A 14,218-nucleotide genomic window follows, 5' to 3' on the forward strand; every position below is an offset into this window, starting at 1 on the left:
AAATCTAATTTAATGATTTGACGAAAAGTTTTAAATTCCAAAGAACCTTTAATAGGTTTTTTTTCTTTGAAAAGGTGTATATGCATTTCATACAAAGAAAAATGATCATTTCACATCAGAGGGGGAGGGGGCGTCAATTTGTTTTATTCAATGGACTTCCCTTAAATTTTTAGCACAGGCATTGCTGCGCGAGTACTGCTAGTAATTGAAAAACAATAACATATTTATGCTTTGAAAAGTTTAGAAAATGATGTCGCTTACAAATATGATACATGCTTAAAAATTGAAAAAGATAATCAACAAACACTAAAAATTTGCAAGAGAAGACTTTAGTTCTTAAAATTCATTTCTTCACATACACAACACCATTCATTCTTTAAATCAAAATCAAATTGAGGAAAAATACTTCATTACATAATACATTAAAAATCCATCAACTCAACAAAAAAGTACTAGTAACCATTATACTGCATAGAAAAATCAGATATTTGAAGAAAAGAATCATCTCAGTAAATTAAAAATAAATAAATAAATAAATAATATATATATGTATATATATATATATATATATATATATATATATATATATATATATATATATATATATATATATATACTAGCTGACCCAGCCACGCGTTGCTGTGGCGAAGTAGTTGGATTAAAATATTCTTTTACTCAATATTTCGATAGAATCTAATTATTATTTTTGGTGAAGCTTAAAATAGTCTAGCTAATTTTAAAACATATGTGATCCATAATGGGCGTGTTAGGCTGAATTAAGTACTTATTGAATTTAGTAAGTACTAACTAAATTTTCAATGGAAAAAAAAACTATACTTATGCTTAGCAAATTTTGCAAGTATGACTTCGGCCATAAATCAAAGCAAAATTACTTGAAAGTGATAGTAAATATCGAAACTGATGGCAAAATATCGGAACGTAGAAATTAAGCATAAACCAACACACATTTTTAGAATTTACACTACATTTTATTCATATCAGATCACTATAGTTTGTAATCAATAACGTCTTTACAAAATACATTAACTAAATTATAAACATATAAAAATTAAATTTATAAATGAGGAAGATGAAATTGACTTTGATCTATTGTGTTTCTATTATTTGAAAACTGAAAATTATCTAAGCACTAAGTGTGCACAATATTCCTGTTTAACCTGTGTTTTGCTAAAACGAATAGGTGTGATATCTTTCCCACTTGTGAGTAGGCGACAGATAGTTGCCCATGAGAGAAATATGTATGTTTCAAGTCAAAACCGAAAGTAGACATTATTTGGTCTTGAGATCTAAATATGGTCTTCTCAAAAGCTAAACAAATTGGAAATTGAAGCCTTCCAAATGTGTTTGAAAACTATGATGCTATAAATGGATTCCGTGAACACAAAAATTTGTCCTTTAAACTTTTCCGTCGAAATTGTTGAAATTTTGATGAAGAAACGGGTACCGTTTCATAATCTAGGTGGGGTTGTGAAAAAGAATAATTGGTGAACCAATTTTATACCAAAAGCCGTCTAGTGGCATTCCTGTTATATCCAGAGAATTTCAAAATTCAGTTGGAATGTTTACGGCTTTGTTTTTATCGACAACTGTATAGCCATGGTCAGCATCAACGGTCAGCACAATCTGATTATGTTTTTTTTTTTCAGCTGTCAGTAATGGCTCACTATTCAAAATAATTATAGCTAAGACAGCGTCATTGCACCGTTTTTTCTCGTTGTAAATCAGTGTTAACTAAGTCGGTGACCAATTGATCAGGTGATATCACACCATAATGACTAAACAACAAATTTGAAATTAAAATGCATAAATCTTCAATCAACACTAAAGCTTCATTATACATCTTTGGTATAAAATCTTAAATTTGAACGTCGGTGTGTTTGTTTAATTCTATGGAGCACATTTTCAAACATAAAATTTATATAGTTTCCCCACAGAAATGATGATTGTGTTGGATATTACGTCGTCAAAATTATCTTAAACATCTGACGAATACTGTTTCTCGTCATGCAAAACCTGCATTAGAAAATGCAATTCTCAATGATTGTGTGCTACCAATAATTACAATTCGCGAAATGCATCGTGATATGTATTAAACACTCGACAATTAACAGTCCGCAAATATTCCCGTCTTTTAGGGAATGTTTACCGAAAATAAATGCATAAACAACATTTACTTTGTTTTGGATGCACAGTTTTGTTTTGGATGGAGTTTTGGTCCCAATGTATTGGCTTTAATTTTTATTTATGCTTGAGATTGGTGAATGTTGTGTTCTTTGTTTGCGTCGCTTCCATGATTTTTTGATTTTATTCAACACTGTAAAATAAATTAAGAATTGTCCTGAAAAATAATGGGCAGCGAATACGCCCAATTTCTGCCAGTAACGTATCTTGCAAAAAAATAGGAACGTATCTCACTAAAAGTGAGAAATCTTCCTAAAATTATCCTGAAGTCTTTCTAAAGAATTCCGAAACCTCTAAGATTCAAGACAATCATTTCTCTGAAATCTTTAGACAGAATCGAAGTAAGATTAAAAGTAATAGCTTGTCACATTTTTCGACTCACCAAGAAAGTACCAAATGCGTTGTCGCTACCATAGCCACTGCTAAGTTGAACTTGTAAGCATACGCAAAGTATTCCTTTTGCTTGTTACTCTTGGAAAGTAACGTAATCCAGAGACTCACTTTCTCCCATTGGGAGTTACGTCAATCTGAATGGACCACGACGACGGTAGTGAAGTCAGTTCTATAAAATTCATTAACCTTCCTGAAATTATCCTGGAATCTTTTTCAATGAATTCAGTATTATCCTAGGCTTAAAGCCAGTGGTGTCGCTGGACAGTCAGGAAAAACTTAGGTAGGTTGAACACAAAGCTTGACATCACGCTACTTTTCTAAGAAAGCTCCAACAATAATGCTGCAAGCATAGCGAAAGGTAAGACCGACTTTCAAGCAAGTGTCGTAACTCTGAATCGCCTAGATTCCAGCAAAGCTACATTATCCAAAGGGTCTTTCACTCTCGCTGAGAGCTTTTAGGCAGTACAAACGGAACGTAATTGAGCTGAAGCCGATATACTTGATAAATACGCTCAGTTATTCTTTAAACTGGGAGCTAAAATATTTTTCGCAACAGTGAGAATTGTGCATTCATGACGTTTGTAGCAATTCAGGAACCTTTTGGAAGCAGATAGTTGATTTCCAAATAAAATTGTTAATGACCTGTGAAATCCCAACATGTTTCACGGAAATAATCAGTGACATTTCGGATTTGTTTACAATGCATGTAAAACAACGTGGAACATTAGTAAATAATTTTATCTCTGAGAATCTGGCCAAACACATTAGCTTTTGGACAATGTAAAAAAAAAAAAAAAAAAAAAAATCAGGGTTGTTTTTGGTGGTTCAAGTGCTCTTCGTAGAAAATATCTTCGGTAAAATATACTCGTTGACCGTTTTCAAGCTGTACTGCAAGATGCTGTACAGAAGGGTCTCTTTCGCATATGGGAAAACTAAATTACGCCAGATAGCCTTCGTTGATGTCCATATCTCGTACCTCAAATGCGACCTAATTAGGATAGAGAATAACGTACTTTACAACGTATTTAGCGGATTGTACGGAACTGGAAAACTTGACATTTATATGAGCCTCATACGTTTTTAAAAGCAGTGGTGAGTATGGAAATACCCGCTGCTTATCAATTTCAACTTGATTTGTAGAATTCGACATTTACATTGAAAAGTGTGGCCTCAGTACTCCTCCTCTCTACGGCGATATTGTTGATAACCATCAATATCCGTAACATAGTATCATTTGTAAATTTTAATTAACTTAAGAATAAAACTTTTGAGGATGAATTAACAAACAGCGCCATCTATTGAGAATTTACCAAACCAAACAATCAATACACACTATTAATGTATTAAAAACATTTTATTTGCAATAAAAAATTATAAAAACCATCCTATCTTTTAAGTTGGACCAAATTACAGATACATATGAAAATTTGATAAAAATCGGTTCAGTAGTTTCGGAGTTTACCCTGAACAAACATCGTGACACAAGATTTTTATATATATATGAATGGATGTTTTTTTTGCGTGTGTGTGTGTATGTTTCTCATGCATTTGAGTTGGATATGCTATATTTGGTGGAGAGATTCTTTTATTTTGAGAAATTCATATAGATTTTTTTTGTCCCCCTATAGCAGAGAGGACAAAACCCCTTCTTGGCCCCTCCTTAGCGAGGTTTTCGCCAGAAAATCTGTGAAACAGAATGCTTCTGCCCATTCTGTTGCTTTCTGCCTACAACAATGACTGAATATTTAGAACTTTCAAAAAATCCAAAATGATCTGTTTAAATTGAGTCATGAAATTGCTATTTTCTATACGTTAACAGGAACTTTTGCACTTTTTTCAAACTTTTATTTAAGTCCGATTGTTGAATATGAGCCACTTGACACATTTTTTTTTTTATTTTCGAGGCAGAACGTGTAACATGTCTAGTGAAACTATAAATTTAAGCAATGAAGCAGCACTTTGACAAGAATGAAAACGTACTAACCCATGTCCAGGCATACATTTCTAATCCTGCTTTTAAGCAAACGGTAACAACTACAAGCTGAAAAACAAAACATGTGACATCAGTTGCATGATGGAGAAATAAGAATAAACAAATTGTTACATTAGAATTAGGTGCAATACCTTTGAATAAAACAATGAAAACTAGTCAGAAGTAAATAGTAAAAATATAAATAAAAAAAAAAAAAAAACTGGGAGAGAGAAAGAGAGAGGGGGGAATTTAGTGTTATTAACAATACTTAGACAAAGGAAAGTGTTCCCTCCCCTTTCTCTGACATAATGAAGGAGAAAAAAAAAGTTTAAATTTTGTGCTTTTATTAGGTTTATTTTAAAACTACAAAATAATGTCATTTGCAGCAAGCTTAATCCTGCTAACTTCCAGGGTTGACTAAAAAAACTTCTGACTGTACTGCAGATCAAGAAAATATTGGAAGATATGATGAAATGTAACACTGAATTTAAAAAAATAGTAATTAAAAAATAAATAAATAAATAAATACTTTTTAATTTTTAATTTTAAAATATGCTTCAAAATAAAGAACCTAGATGACTGAGCTGGCAGTGTATTTCATGTATTTCTGCCTTAGCCCTGGCTATAGGGCGGTAACTTACTGAAAGAATCTAGGTTTCTATAATTTATCAATATTGCTAATTTTTAAAGAAAATTAGATTTATTTTCGTTCATATAGCTAAGATGTCATCAGGGGTCTGTCCAGGATTTTTCACAGGGTCCGTTTTTTGTGAAAAATAAAATAATTTTGTGAAAAATCAATTAATTTTGCAAAAAACAAAATTATTTTGTAAAAAAAAATGTTTTTCTTTTTTTGTAAAAAAAATTTTGAGATGATGTAAACTGCATCATTGAACTAATTAGTTGGGTGTTTTTCTTCTTTTCTGTAGAAAATATCATTCTTGAAGGTTTTTCTAATTTTTGGAGGACGGGGGGGGGGGGGGGGGGGGGGGGAGCGGCACCGCTCTCTAAGAGATGGGCACACTCAAGTATCAATGTCTAAATAACCATTCTACATTTTGTTATATCATACTAGAAATGTTACATGTATAGTATTTAAAATAATTGAAACTAAAAAATAAAAGTCAGACAGGGGCTCAACATTTAACTTTTTGACCCAAGAAAATCTTAAAAAGCACGGAATTTTGTTTTAAAACTTATTAATTTTGTGATTTTAACATAAAACAGGTTATACTCGGAAATATGCTGTAATTTTGATTTTAGATTTGCTCTTTCAATAAACAATTTGAAAGATCCGTTTTGATTTGTCAGAATTTTGTCAAGGGTCCGTTTTGGTTGATCGGACTTTTGTGAAGGGTCCATTAACGGACCCAATTTTCCTATGGCCAGACCCCTGGTCATACCTTTCAAAAAGGGCATTTAAATTTAAATGATTTGAATGCTACAACAGTAATGCAAAATAAAAATGATAAAAATCAGGTAGTCAAGTTTTGGGCATCGGAAAATAGATATAATTGTGAAATTGGTAACCATGATAGCAATAAATATGCATACAGTGATGCTAAAGAATTGCTTTTCCAAATGTAGCCAGCAAGCAATAGAGCAACCAAGAAGCTAAGCATAAGGATTACAGGATACTGGAAATAATTTTATGGAGCAGAATTTCTGAAGATCTTGCTACTCAGTTTAGTCACATAATTTAGCTTGAAAATGATTTGTATTTTGAAATTGTTTTGATAATGAATACATTGGTATATCCCAAACATCATTTTATTGATTTGTGAAATGATTCATCAAACACCACAGCCTATAAAACACACAACTGATTCCAAGGTGAACATTAAAAAAATTCTCTACTACAGTGGTGCTCAACCTATGGCCTGTGACGCTGACTAGTGTGGCCCTTTGCTTTGTTCAATGTTACAAATCAAAAACCATGATTAGTCATAACATCACAAATTTGGACCACAAAAATTTAGAAATTGTTTTTCAGGAAAACAGATGCAAACTTCACACTAACAAAAGAAGCATCAAGTAATGACAATTATTGCTTCATAAATTTCTTTTGTTTTCATGTTTTCACTTGTTGTTTAAAATATTTTAAAAACATTTTGTATTTTTATATATGTTTGGGTCTGCGAAATTCATCTGAATATGAGGTGTGGCTTTTTTTAAAAGAAAGTTTGGGTACCACTGCCAGACCCCGAAGTGTTTTTTTTTTGGGGGGGGGGGGGGGAAAGTAGGAAATAAGGAATAAAAAATTGAAAAAGTAGGAAAAAATCACTTAAAAAAGTAGGAAAAAATGGGAAGAGATGGGACTACACACACATCATGAGGAAACAAATTTAGAGTAAATTTTATTTCTAATGTAAAATAAACTAACAGTATTTTTGATTTAAAACTGTCCCAAAAATAAACTAACAGTACTTTTGAAGTATTAAAGGGATTTAATGAAAGGCCGAGCCGCAAAAACAAAACGAAAGAAAAAAACAATAATAATAAAACTCATATTTTGGTGCAATAAAACCATTTTTGTCTAAGATTTGTTTTGTCAAAAACAAAAACATTCCTTCGAGAGCATCCATTTATCATTTGAAAATACTAACACTTTCAGCACCTGTTGTCATAAACTATGATACAAAAAGCAAAGCAAATAATAAATTAGTTTTAGTTAAAAATAATCAGCAGCTGACATGCATTCTTGCATAAACAGGGGCAGATGTTTGAATTTGAAGAAAAAGGAAAAAGACTGAAAATGCAGAACTAAAATAAATTTGTTCTTAAATATGAGACATAAAATTTATAATAAAAAAAATAACTAAATAAATAACGAAATAAGTTGTGTACTTTTAGCATTCAACATAAATTTTTGTTTCAGGCACGTCATTTATGGGGGGTCAGTGGAGTCAATTTCTCCCCTCACTAGCTTTGACAAATTAATGCTTAACTATACAAGTTTGCGGTTTTTTACCTCTTTCTTGTTCCAAAATTTGTCACTGAAAAAAAAAGGAAAAATACATGCATGGTAAACATAACATTTTTATCAAAGCCAAAGATCAGTTACTAATGTTTCTCTGTGCATAAAAGCGAAGACATGTAGTTTCGTTCGATCCTCATCATACGACAAAAATATTCATTCAGAAATTGTTCACAAAATTGAGAGTGAAGGGGGAGCACCTGGCATCAAATGCCAGCATATATCTCTTCCACCCCGCCCCCTTTGATCAGGCGCCCTGATTACAATAACTTACAGTAGATATGCTGCATCGGTATAATTGCCGCACCCCGAAAAGAGTAAGAGTCTATCAAAAAAATTTTATATGTTCCGAAATACCAAATCGCTATAAATGCAGCACATAAAAATTATGAGCGACTCCTCGATATTGATGATATATCAGAGTAGAAAATACCCATTAAAAAGAAAAAAAAATACAGTACATATTTGCTTGTGGCTCTATCCCCCAACTTTTAAAAATGTAAAGAAATAAAAACGAATCTCGCATTTAAATTAATTTCCGGTTTTTCCCCATAAATCGGGAACGTTTTCCCCATCTAGGTTTTGCCGTGTTTTTTTTTTTTCAAATACACTCTTTGCAAGGAAAGAAAATGAAATTTTATAAATTTATATCATGTTTACGATTTAGAATGAACAATAATCATATTTATGTATGAAAAAAAGTTTGTTTCCGCGATTACTTTTGAAGTATCCGTTTTTGCGAATTTCTATTATCTGTGCCTTTTAATTTGTACTAACATCAATAAAATATGTACAGTGTATAGGTTTTTCATTTTTTGCTTCCTTCCGTTCCTTTTATGGTTTTTCATTGCCTTTCTGCATGGGTGCAAGTTTGGCGATGTGTTCACGATGGAAAATATTTTCGCCCCCCCCCCCCCCCGCCCGCATGCGGGCTTAAGGAAAAATTTGTATGTATAAATGTTGCAGAGTTTAACAATGCCAGTTTTGGAATCTGTTTGATTTAAATTTTAAGCCTTAAAATTGTAATATTTAAGTGTTTTGACATAATTCCAAAAAATCCAAAATCCGGCAATAAGGGGGGGGGGGTCTGGAGGCTCTCCCCCAAAAATTTTTTCAAATTGAAGTCCAAAAAACGCTGTGGCAGGCCATTTTGGTAAAGTTCAGGGAAAGGAGGGGTTCAGGGACTCTTACATCAATTATTTCAAACTGATAGTCCCAAAATCACAATATTGGACAACCTTCAAAAAATATTAAAGAAAGAGGGGGGGGGGGGGAGAGGACGCTATGGGCTTTCCCGAAATCGAAGATTTAAAAACGAAATTGTAATTTAAATTTCATAACGTTTATACGCTTTTTGAATGCACTATTGAAGGGATGGAGTTCAGGAACCCTCCTTCGGCAATATTTCGAAATTGAAGTTTCAAAAACGTAATTTTAGACGATGTTGGATAATGTAAGGGGTAAAAGCGTTTGCAGCACCCCACCATTAGTTTTTTGCCGATCCTAAACATTTTTGTTGTAGCAATAAAATCGCTTAGGACATAGGATTTTCACTTTTGCAACATATATCAGTTCTGATTCGAAAGTCTACCCAAGGTAGCGCCAACAAACTAGAAAAGAAGCAGGGTTGGCAAAAACCCGTTTTTTTTTTTTTTAAACCATGGACCCAGGGTTTTTTGGGTTTTTTTAAATAAAACCCCCCCAAAAAAAACCCCAACTAAAGTTGGGTTTTTTTAAAAGAAATGTGGGTTTTTTTATCTTTTTTAGGGAAAATGTGGGGTACTTGTAGCATAAGTATATGGACAAAGTGTAAAAATTATCTTCGGGTAAAAAGCTGGAAAACTAGTTAAAATTCAGAGTTTTCTGAAGAAAAGTATAAAAGACGAAAAAACCCAAGAATGTTAAAGTTTCAGATTTTTTTAATTTTTATTATTACCAACAGTTAAGGCAAAGTTACTTCTCGAGTGATAAAATCTATTGTTCGTTTTTAATTACTACATTTTTTTTTTTTTTTTGCATTTTACTTTATAGTATTTCATTTTGTTATGCAAATATGCATTTTGTTATGCAACTGTAGAACCTCAAGTCGTTTAAATCCCTTTTTACTGAATTCCAGCTTAATCAAGACATTTCTTTGAATTTTATGTTGCCTGTTTTTCTATTTCTGTGTACAGGGTAAGAAATATTAAACTTTTTTGTAAAATAATGAAAATACTGTACCTGTTCTGTTTTCTGTAGACCGTTTGAAAAATCTGTTTATTTCTAAAAAAAATACCTTGTGTTTATTCAAGATTTGTGACGTGTTGGTTAGCAGAAAATAATTTACATGAAAGCCTTTTAACTAGATTAGTTTCCTCTATACAATCTACAAATATTGAGAAAATCAGACGTGACAGGACTTGATCAAGATAAGTTGAGTTATTTATTGACCAGTTAAGGAAAAAAGTTAAATACATTTATTTAAAATCTTTGAAGTATATTTTTAATGCCGTTAATACAAATACAAATACAAAAGTGACGGCCAGCAACAGGCTCTGGGCCCAGCTAGACTGGTCCTAGTCAATTTACAATCCCCAGTGAAGATCAATGGCCCTCTTAAAACTGTCTACTCCTTTGCTCATTACCACCTCTTCCGGTAAGCTGTTCCAAGGTTCCACTACCCTGCTAAAATAATAATTTTTCCTAATATCCATGTTAGCCTGAGATTTAAATAGCTTAAAACAATGACCCCTTGTCCTGTTTTCAGTGCTTAACTTTAGCCCCGTAACATCTTTCGTTTTAATAAATTTAAACAGCTGAATCATGTCCCCTCGGTCTCTTCTTTGCTCAAGACTGTACATTTTTAGCCTTCTAAGCCTGGAATCATAATCTAAGTGGGAAAGTCCACTTATTAGCCTTGCAGCCCGCCTTTGAACCCTTTCCAATACATTAATGTCTTTCTTAAGATAAGGAGACCAAAACTGAACAGCATACTCCAAATGGGGTCTTACCAAACTTCTATATAAGGGCAGAAGAACTTCTTTAGATTTATTTGAAATAGATCTATTGATAAACCCAAGCATCTTATTGGCTTTGTTGCTAGCAATGCTGCACTGTTGGCTAAACTTTAAATCCTGACTTATTAGGACCCCCAGATCAGTAACTTTGTCTGCCTGACTAATGACTGAACCTTGCAAATAATAACTTGTACACTTATTTCCATGCCCTAAATGTAGCACTTGACATTTCCCAACATTAACAGCCATACCCCATTTATCAGCCCACTCCGTAATATGATCTAGATCCTCTTGCAGCTGATTTGCTTGTTCTTCATTTTCTACAGTCCCCATAACTTTGACATCATCAGCAAAACAGTTCATGTTCCCAGAAATATTTTTGTGAATATCGTTCATAAAGACAATGAACAAAACAGGCCCTAACACTGATCCTTGAGGAACCCCGCTTAAGACCTCACTCCAATTAGAATAATTTCCCCTTACAACTACTCTTTGTTTCCTTCCGGTCAGCCAATTTTTTACCCAAATGAAAGTTTTCCCTCCTATTCCTATATCAGCTAATTTGCTAAGTAGAGCAACATGCGGTACCTTATCGAAAGCTTTTTGAAAATCAATGTAAACAACATCTACAGGCTTCTTATTGTCCAAAGCCATGGTAACTTTGTCATAGAAATGTAATAAATTAGTTGCACAAGATTTACCTTTCCTAAAACCGTACTGAAAACTAGTCAATAGATTATTAGTCTCTAGAAAATTTACTATCTTAATTTTCATCAATGTTTCAAAAATCTTGCAAACCACCGAAGTTAGACTCACAGGTCTATAATTTCCCGCACTCCCTTTAGACCCTTTCTTGAAGAGCGGTGTAATGTTAGCCAGCTTCCAGTCCTCTGGCACTGTCCCCGAATTATAAGAAGCATTGAAAATGTTTGCGATTACATCTGCTAATTCCTCTGCACATTCAACTAAAATTTTCGGATAAATATTATCTGGCCCCGGAGCCTTAGTCTCTTTAATTTTTTTCAAATGAAGTAAAACGTCATCCCTGGAAAATACAAAGTCCTCAAGCTGTACTATAGCTTGTGTCTTGTTGGTGTCAACTGTTGAGATACAGTTATCGTTAAAAACACTCGAAAAAAAGTTATTAAGAACATTAGAGTTAAGAAATACTATTAAAGCTCAAAACTCATTTTTTGTGTTCATTGTCTGTGGTGAAGAACAAATAAAAAAGAAGTTTAAATTGTAAAAGTATTTAAATTAATTAATTTTTTTAAAAACTTCTCACAAAATTTTAAAAAACCCAAAAGTGGGCTAAATAATGGGTTTTTTTAAATGGGTTTTTTCAAAAAAACCCATTGGGTCCAACCCGATTGGGTTTGATTCGGCCAACCCTGAAAAGAAGGAAAGGTGGGGGAAGGGTAAGGCTGACTAATGATAATGAACTGTCACCATTCCCCCACAGTCTTTTTGAAAAAGAACTCTTTTATAAGATACCAGGTAGTGAAATTAGCAATAAAAAATCGCTTCAGTGAAGTAGATATATTTTTTAAACAAGGTACCCTTTCCAACATTCATTAATTAAAAAAAGAAATAGGGGAACTGAATCCTAACTCCAGGCAGGGTTCCCGAATCGCATCCCTCTTAAGGCACTCAAATATAGCCTAAAGTGGCGCCTTAAATATTTCAGCATCAAAGAATTTTCGGAAGAGAACTCCCGAACCTCTTCCTCTGAGTTCACCACAAATGTCCTAAATTTCAATTTTTAAGGCTTCAGTTTCTAAATTGTTTTGTAGGAATAGTACCCCTCTTACCTATAAACATGACTTATGACCGCCTAAAAATTTTAATACTTTAATTCTGGAAACTTTTTGAAAAAATCTTCCTACACCCTTCCCCCTTAAGTCATCCAAAGATAGCCCAAAACAAAGCTCTTAAAATTTCAGAAACTAAAATATTTCGGACTGGGGGTGAGGAATACCCCCCCCCCTCTCATTGTGTTTACTAAACGCAGTGTAAGTTTTTGTTTAAGATTTATTACTTCCTTTTACAAAAAAGGAAGTATTGTATTCGCGAAAAAATTTTCACTCAAAAATCGCCCTTAATTTCCATTTTGCTCACCCCCAAATGAATGTTGAGTTTTTTTTTCGATTCGACCACATGCGGAAAAGTGCCTAAGAATGTATAGACACGCGAAATATCCATTTTGACCATCACCGAGGTAATTACAACGACTTTTCTCGTGACGTCTGTATGTATGTGCGTATGTGCGTATGTGTGTATGTGCGTATGTATCTCGCATAACTCAAAAATGGTATGTCCTAGAAAGTTGAAATTTGGTACATAGACTCGTAGTGGGGTCTAGTTGTGCACCTCCCCTTTTGGTTGCTTTCGGATGTTCCTAAGGGGGTCTTTTGCACCTTTTTGGGGGAAAATCATTGTTAATTTCGATGTAAACTCAAGTGGCGTTATAATTTGTCGGACACTTGGCGATATATCGCCAGTCTTTTGGTCGCCAAGTTTTGTCGCCAACTTGGCGACAAATTTGGCGGAGTTTTTTTTTTTTGGTTTCAATTTGGCCATTGTTGGTGATATTTAGAGAATAAATATTGAATCACATTAAAATAGCGAATAATGGGGAAATGACATTAAATTGGAGTAAAAGGAAGTCATGTGATGCACACATCAGCTCGTTTTTCTATTGAGAGAGCAACTCCCTTCCACACATCACCAAAGACAACCCAAAGTTTTAAGACTTCAAATTTCGAAAATGTTTCGAGAAAGACCCCTGAATTCCCTAACTCTTAACTCACTCAAAAATAGCCAAAATAGCATTTGAATACTTCGGGGAGAGAGACCCCCCCCCCTAAACTCTTTCCTCTAAGTTCACTAAATTTTACTTAAATTTGCGGTTTCCCCTTTTCATCACCGAAGATTTAAGAATTTAAATTCTAAAACATATTGAGAGAAAGCCTTCAAATTCCCTCTTCTTAAGTCTTCCAAAGATTACCTAAAGCTGAGTTCTGAATACTTCAGCTTTGAATATTTTTTGGGAAAGGAGAACCCAGAACCCCAAGACAGTCCAAAGTTGCACTTTTAAGACTCCAGTTTCGGAATTTCGCCTAAAGAGAGCCCCCTCCCTCCCTCTTGACATTGCCAAAGACAGCCTAAAAGATTTAAGACTTCAATTACAAACACTTTTCGGGAGAGGGTCGCAAATGCCCTTCAACTTAAGTCATTTAAGTATAGCCTCAAATCGTTTTTAATACATCAGCTACAAAATATTTTCATGTTAGAACACCAAAACCATCTCTCATAAATTCACCAAAGATTGCCTAAATGAGTGTTTTTAAGACTCCAGTCTACCGATTCTTTTTTAAAACCCACTTTTACATCATTAGAGACAGCCTAAAACTTTTTGACTTTTAAATTTTTAAGAGTTTGCAGTGGAGAAATATCGAACCGCTCCTAGCTTCAAAAATATTTTCAATTCAGTTCTTCGATATTTTATACTGTAACCCGTGAGTAACACCCCCCCCCCTTAGATTGTCCAAGATATCAACGTTTTAAGACCTCAGTATCGTGGGTTAATTTGCGAACAGATTACCCTCTTTGCAAGAGCAGCGTTTTTTCGCAAACTCGTGCTGCCGTTATTTTTCTCCTTTCCTTTCTCTCCCCCCC

General features: G+C 33.6%; 1 protein-coding gene across 1 annotated transcript in view; it reads right to left on the bottom strand.

The window, feature by feature from the left end:
• LOC129227982 (phospholipid-transporting ATPase IA-like) overlaps positions 1–14,218 on the bottom strand; it is an 85,020-nt gene that overhangs the window by 19,011 nt on the left and 51,791 nt on the right. The window contains exon 21 of the mRNA XM_054862608.1: positions 4,580–4,636. Coding sequence (XP_054718583.1) covers positions 4,580–4,636 — 57 coding nt within the window. The remainder of the gene's footprint in view (positions 1–4,579; positions 4,637–14,218) is intronic.

This window comes from Uloborus diversus, chromosome 8 (genome assembly GCF_026930045.1).
Source record: "Uloborus diversus isolate 005 chromosome 8, Udiv.v.3.1, whole genome shotgun sequence".
Lineage (NCBI taxonomy): Eukaryota > Metazoa > Arthropoda > Arachnida > Araneae > Uloboridae > Uloborus > Uloborus diversus.